Below are 7,384 nucleotides of genomic sequence, written 5' to 3'. Positions count from 1 at the left end.
TCTTGGCATGACTGTGGGTATGGGGGAAGGTCCAATAAACAGGTTTATGGGCAGAGTTGAGTATTCATTTGGGATGAGAGGAAATATATTTGTGATGTAGCTAATCTTCAGAGTTTTACGAGGTGATGATTTTTTTTCAGCTATGCAGAGTAAATGCAAAGTAATTAATTTGTTAATATATTTTATTACTTATGTTTATTAATATAATTTTTTAAATTTAAATATAAGGTGTGCATGTATGTGATAAACGATATTTTTCAGCCAGTACTAAGACGTGAAACTCCCTGTACTATTATTCTAGTCATAGACATAGAAGTTCCTAAAAATACTGTGGATTGTATGAAGGGAAAAAGGATAACCAAAGAGGTGACATTTGGAAAGTTATACTACTGGTATTCTTTGAAGCAGGGAGTAAGAGAGTGCATTATTCAGTGATGTATACTCAAGGTATAGCCTGTGTCTGAACCATACTGGGCACTCAGTAAATGTTTCTAGAGGGACAATTTACAATTTCATGAGATGCAACACAAACCCGAGGAGAGAAGTATGTTTTTAATATAAGTCCCACTGACATTTTGAAGAGAAAGCTCAATAAAGAAATAGGAAAATAATGAAAACTATTAAAAATATCATATTAAAATAGAACACATAGATAAAAGAGAAAACACAGTTTTCAAGTGCAGAAGGATTAAGCAGCAGGAGAAGTTTCTGATTAACAGAAGCAAATCATTTTGTTTGTGTCAAATCACTTGAAAATATCAAGAGCTAACAATGAAAAAGCAAGATGGTCTTGATGTAGAGAGGTAGAACCACAAATCTGGAATCACACAGTGCTCTGTAGACATTTAGCTAAAGGACAATAACCCAGTCTTCCAACAAGTCAATATCCCATGATTATGTTCCAGACCATACCACAGGCAAGACAATTGCCCAGATCTCCAAAGAGAGCTCCTTGTTTATTTCATTTTCCATTCACTTTTTTCCCTACAAAGTCCACTAGTTATATAATACTTGTATATCAATGCTTTAATATCTCATCCTATGCTAGAATGTAGCCTCCATGAGGTTCATGGACTAGTTTTCCTTTTTTACCCTGAGTAAATTAATGCCTGAGAAATAGTGATCATTAGGTAAATATTTGTTGAACGGATTAACCCCAAAGGGGTGGGCAGGCTGCCTTCAGCAGGCTAACAACTCCCTTAGATATTTCTAAATGCCAGTATTACATTAATCAATACTCATGATGGGGTTTCTATAGAATTAAGAAAAGCTAAGCTATGAGTAGCATGCTTTGTTTTATTAAGTCAACTAAAGTAGATTTAGAATAAAATATTTAAAACATTTATTTTTATTTCTTTTTAAAAGCAATTATATTTTGCTTAAATAGTTTAAATGTTTCTTGTTTAAATGTTTAAGAGTTTTCTCTGAAGTTGTGCTCCTTCTGAAGGTCAAACAACTTTACCCTCACCTGACAATAGAGACAGTATCCTGTATGAACCACATAGTGAGCTCAAAAACACAGGTTCTTGAGCCAAAAAACTGGTTTTGAAGCTCCTCTCAGCCACTGATTAGCTGTGTGACCTTGTGCAGATAATTAAGCAAGATAGTAATAGTACTACAAAGGATTGTTTTGAGTTTGAGTTTAATACATGCAAAGAACTTCAGATAGTAGGGGACTTCCCTGGGAGTCCAGTGGTTAGGACTGGACATAGGAAGAATTCCTAGGTTGAATCGCATGAGAACCTCTGTTATTGAGGATAAAGCAAACTGACTGGTCTTATCGGGTTATGACCAGGACCAAAGACAATAGTCTTTTAAAAAATTTACCTTAAATTTCATTGAAACTAAATTCTTCCAGCTAAAGTTGATTCAAATAGAGCAGTTCTTTACCACTAATAATTCCCTTCAATTTGTAGTTTGAAAGTTCCATCAATATAGAAATATAGAAACACCTAATCACACTGCACTCTTAATTACCTGGTAGGGGAAACCAGTGTAGTAAGTGTAAAGGAAGTTCAAAAATCATCAATACTCTTTTTGATATTCAATTATTTTGAGCTTTTTTTTTTTAAAGTGGGACAAGCTGAATATACTGGTTTCAGGTCACTTGCATCTATATCTAATGATAGTGGGAATAAACAGGGGAATAAACAAAAATATAAGGCAGCTGTGCACTATGGGAAAATAAACTCCCTAACCTGCAGTGCGGAAATTTCAAATTTACCTGATGAACTAAGGTTTTAGTCCTCAACTGTCACTAAAGATCATTGTTGTATAATTGTTTGTCTGAGTTGCAGGTTTCTCACTTGTTTATAAAATAATAAAGGACACAAATAAACGGTACTCCAAGTTTCTCTGAATCCTGAAATTTTATGATCTTACCATAATATGGAATTTAGTATCTGGAATAAGAATATAGTTGGGGGTAGGGAACTAAGCTACTTAGAGTGATTAGGAGGAACTCTTTTTATGCAATCTTCAATGGTATATACCAAGCATGCTTACTGTACCTGAAATGTGATGATTGAGAAATTCCTTTGCCTTCAGTTTGTGGTTCTTTTAAAAATTAAATGACATCACTGCACTACTAAATGGGGTTCTCAGCTGACTTTAAAAGCACTTTGTTTTAAGACATACATCATAGTTGATTGTCATTTTTCATAGGGCTAGTATTTTGGAGAAAATTATGGTTCAATTTATGTGAATTCTTCGGAGAAGAAAGATAACACCCATAATTTAGAAAAGAGTCAACAGCCATGGAACAGCAAAGGGAAGGGTATAATTAGAGGGTAAATGCAATCTCATGCAATGCAATTTGAAGAATGGAAGCTTATAGAAATTTGTTTATGGAGCTTGAAACTCAGAAACCCAAACAAGTTTGGGGATTATAAACACAATAGTGTCTTATTAGCAGTAAAATAATTTTCTAGGAATTCAAATAAAACAGAAAATAAAATGTGTCACGTAACTTTTAAATAAGGAGTCACGAAATGAGTGGAAGGCATGGTTTGAAGTTAGGAAGCAAGATAGTTGACATAGTTTTCAAATAATGTGTTCTATGGGGTGATGTTTAGAGGTGTGGCTTTCCACACCCACCAGCATATATAAATGCTCTTGTGCAGTCACAGTGCCAAAGCTGACCTACAATACCAAGTCAGACTCACCACTCCTGACACCATGAGCTACTACGGCAACTACTGCCAAGGCCTGGGCTACAGCTGTGGAGACTTTGGTGGCCTGGGCTGTGGCTACAGCTGCAGATGTGGTAGCTTCCGCAGGCTGGGCTATGGCTGTGGTTATGGAGGCTATGGATATGGCTGCTACCATCCATATTACTATAGAAGATACTGGTGTTCTGGCTTCTACTGAATAATTATATGAAGATTCACAATTTGTGGACTTCATCTTCTGTGAGACTCTGATTCATCTAGACAACTTTATTCCATAACCTGCTTGCTTCATTTATCCTGTCTTGATAATGAAACTGTTATTTGGGCCATTAATGTGACATTAATGTGAAGACAACTTGATGAATGTGACATTAATGTGAAGACAACTTGATGAACTAGATGTTGGTGTTTGATTACTGATGCTCTCAGGGATTCTCCTTCTATGTAGGACGGAGAGTCACTATACTCTAGCAAGTCTTCGCCTTTTAGCATCCGATGTCTAATAATAAACTTATTCTGACATAGTAAATGTGTTTTAAACTTCAATTTTTTAATCACATTAAACTTGCTGTGATGTATTAATACAATCATCAACCATGGCAACGTTTTCTTCTTACGTTTTCTTCTTATAGCTAAGAAATTTACCAATATGTCTTATTTCATAATTATCTCTTCCTCCTTCTTCTTTTTCCTTTCTTCTTCCCCTTACCTCTTCCTTCTCCTTTTCCTCATTTTCTTCTCCTTTATTTTATCATTCTCCTCTTCCTCCTCATTATCAATATCTATCTTTTTCTTTACTGGCCAAACACAGGAATTCTATGTCTAAAGGTTGAAGAGGCTCTGTGATGATAATCAAATTTTAGTGTATTTTTTAAAATTCATTATTCCTTGGAAATTATCTTGTTAATTTCCAAACAAAATGATAAGGAAAAACTTTAGCTTGCAGTAAATTATTTTAGAACACTTGAGAAAATAAACATGAAAGAATTATATCAAAATATTAACAATTGTTAAGTAGATAATATTTGTTGTAATATTTATTCTTTCTTCTTTTTGGTATATTTAAAATATTTTATAAAATAAAAAATCTAAAATAGAAGCAAAAACCATTTATCTTGAACTCAAATGTATATTATTGTAATAAATTAAATTTATGAAAACTGACCCAAGAGGAAAAAAACCCTGAATAGTTCTCTCATATAAAAATTAAATCTATGGGGCTTCCCTGGTGGCGCAGTGGTTGAGAGGCCGCCTGCCGATGCAGGGTACACGCGTTCGTACCCCGGTCTGGGAAGATCCCACATGCCGCGGAGCGGCTAGGCCCGTGAGCCATGGCCGCTGAGCCTGCGCGTCCAGAGCCTGTGCTCCGCAACGGGAGAGGCCACAACAGTGAGAGGCCCGCGTACAGCCAAAAAAAAAAAAAAAATAAATAAATCTATGATTAAAACTCTTCCCAAAATACTAATTTAAGGCCAGAGGTATCTGAGGCAAGTTTGTCCTTTGGTGAGTGATGGAATTTACTGACTAAAAGTGAAAATGAATCATGAGGATTTTGAATGGGTTATTCTATCCAACAGTTGACTATTCTAGGAATGTTAAATGTGTAAATGCTTTTAGCATTCCTAGAATGCTAGATATGGTTTATCTAGATTGTTCACTGTAAATGAATCTGAAATTTATGGACCACAGTTCTGTTGAAGATTGGAAATTAGTAATGTAGCCAGATGAAGGCTATGTAAATATCAAACTTTAGAGGCTGACATATCTGAAACCTTCTCTTGCCTATTAGCTTTCCTCACTTGGAAATACAAGTGTGTCTTTTGTGGAAAAGTGGATTCTGAAAACCATATCTGGTAGTTTAAGGTCTGTCATATGTTGATGCAGAGAATACTGTTGCTCCATTTTTGAGTACTTTGCTCTCCATTAGTAATGTTGATGCTGTGTCAGACTTGTGTACCATGAGAATACGACAAGTCAAACCTTTGTGGTTGCACACCTATTAATAAATCTAACAGAAGTGTGCAATTCTTCTTAATAGTAAATATTAAAACATACTTATAGAAGTTAAAGAAGGTCTAAATATAAGGAAAATATATCATGACTGTGGATCAGAAGAATCATTATCTGTCAAATTTGATTTATAGATTCAGTGCAATTACAATAAAAAATATCTGAACAGAATTATTTTTTACTACTTTTGTCTTTTAACCTTCTTACTAGCCTTATAAGCAGTTGATCTACTACATTAACATTACATCTTTATGTTACTGAATCATCCATTCAACAAACAGAGAATTAAAAAAAAAATTCTAGTCTACTTTTAAATCTTTCAGGAATTAAAACACTGAATATACGTTTTGCAATTTTTTGTTGAGTGTATTCTGAAATATTTTATATATGTTTTACTTTTGTTAATAGGTATTTCTCTATCATGATATCTTTTACTTCCTTGTGTATATGAAAACTATTCATTTTCTTTGACAATTTTATATTATGTTATTGATGAATCATTTTAGTTTTTGAGTTAGTTTCATCACTGATTTGCAAGGGTTTTTCCAGATATGCTACTGTGCTGCCTGCAAGTAGAGATTGTTTTACTTTTTAAAATCTTTTACTAGTTCTTACTCATCTATTGATATTTTTTACCCAACTGCATTTGCTAATATCTCCAGGACAAAGTTTAATATTAGTGCATAGGGTAGGCATCTTTGCCTTTCTCCTAAATTTTGTGGAAATGCCTCTAGGGTTTCAGTTACCTAAAATGCTAACTTTAAGTCAATTTTATTATGTTAGAAAATTAATCATCAATTCTTATTTTCTTGAATGCTTTCATAAGGAATGAATGTTGAAAGTTGCCAAAAGTTATTAAGCATTTATGGAAATAGTAATATGATTTTTCTCCTTGAATCAATTAATGTGATGCATTATATTAATGAGTGTCCTTATATCGACATCACTTATATTCTCCAAGTAAATTCCATTTCCTTATGATGTACTGTTTTTATGATGGTATTAGATTCTATTTGCTAATATTTTATGCAGAATTTATGCATATGTAGTCAGAAGTAATATTAGTCTGTAATTTTCTTTCATGTGTGCCATTTTCTTCATTGAATTTAGATAAATATTAGATAAGTGATTCAGAAAACATATTTGGAGACTTCATTCATTTTCAATGCTCTTGAACAATTTATGTTGCCTAAGGATTATGTCTTAGAACTTTTGGTAAACTAGCCTTTGAAACTAATGGAACCTCCAGCTTTTTGTGTGTGGAGCAGTTCTTTCTTTTTCTTCTCAAAAATTAGTCTTTAAAATTTCTATCTCTAATGGGTTCAATTCTAGTAAAACTTTTCCCCTAGAAAATTTATGCATCTTATTCAGGGTTTTCAATTAAAAAAATTTTTTTAAATATTAAATTAACTTTTCTTAGAGTACAGTTGATTTACAATGCTGTGTTAGTTTTGCAGTACAGCAAAGTGAATCAGTTATACATGTACATATATCCACTCTCTTTAGGATTCTTTTCCCATATAGGTCATTACAGAGTATTGAGAGGATTTTCAAATGTATTTGAGCAAAAGTCTACAAAGAAGATTTCCCCCTCTCTTTCGCTGTCTGTCTCTTTCTCTATGTAATTGTATATGTTTACTTACATTTATATTATATTATATATATATTAATTCAATTTATTTATATTTTTCTTCTTCCTTTTTAAAATTAATTTAGCTGGTAGTTTTCTATTTTTTGTTTCCAATGACCATAATTTTGTGTAATTAATTATTCTATTGTTTTTCTACAAATTTCTGTGCTTTATCTGATCAAGAGCTGTTTTGATCTTTATTATAACTTCCTTCTGCTTTCTTTTAGTTTACTTGTTTGTACTTTTATTGCATACTTGTGTTTTACTTATATATGTGCTTAAAACTAAATTTTTTTCTGCTATCTTTGTAATGTATACCCCATATTATAATATGTAGCATTTTCACTATCATTATCACCATTTAAAAATCCTGTGACTTTTTTTAACTCAAGATTTCATAGTTTTGTGTTGGTTTTAATTTCTGGGTTTTTATTGATTTATATTTATTAATTTCTACTTGTATTACATTATTATTAGAGAATTTTTTATAATATTTCCTTCATGGAACCTCTTAATGCTTTGTGATTTAATACATTTTTGTAATGTTTCATACGTGCTTGAGAATAACTTTTAT

General features: G+C 32.6%; 1 protein-coding gene across 1 annotated transcript; it reads left to right on the top strand.

Moving 5' to 3' along the window:
- The first annotated feature begins 3,177 nt into the window (after positions 1 to 3,177).
- On the top strand, positions 3,178 to 3,369 carry LOC117312235 (keratin-associated protein 19-7-like). The gene has a single exon (XM_033856378.1). The coding sequence runs from the start codon at positions 3,178 to 3,180 to the stop codon at positions 3,367 to 3,369; it is 192 nt and encodes a 63-aa protein (XP_033712269.1).
- Positions 3,370 to 7,384: the final 4,015 nt, after the last annotated feature.

Source organism: Tursiops truncatus, chromosome 4 (assembly GCF_011762595.2).
Source record: "Tursiops truncatus isolate mTurTru1 chromosome 4, mTurTru1.mat.Y, whole genome shotgun sequence".
Classification (NCBI taxonomy): domain Eukaryota; kingdom Metazoa; phylum Chordata; class Mammalia; order Artiodactyla; family Delphinidae; genus Tursiops; species Tursiops truncatus.
The sequence above is the reverse complement of the archived record's forward strand: the minus strand, read 5'-3'. Positions and strand labels throughout refer to the sequence as shown.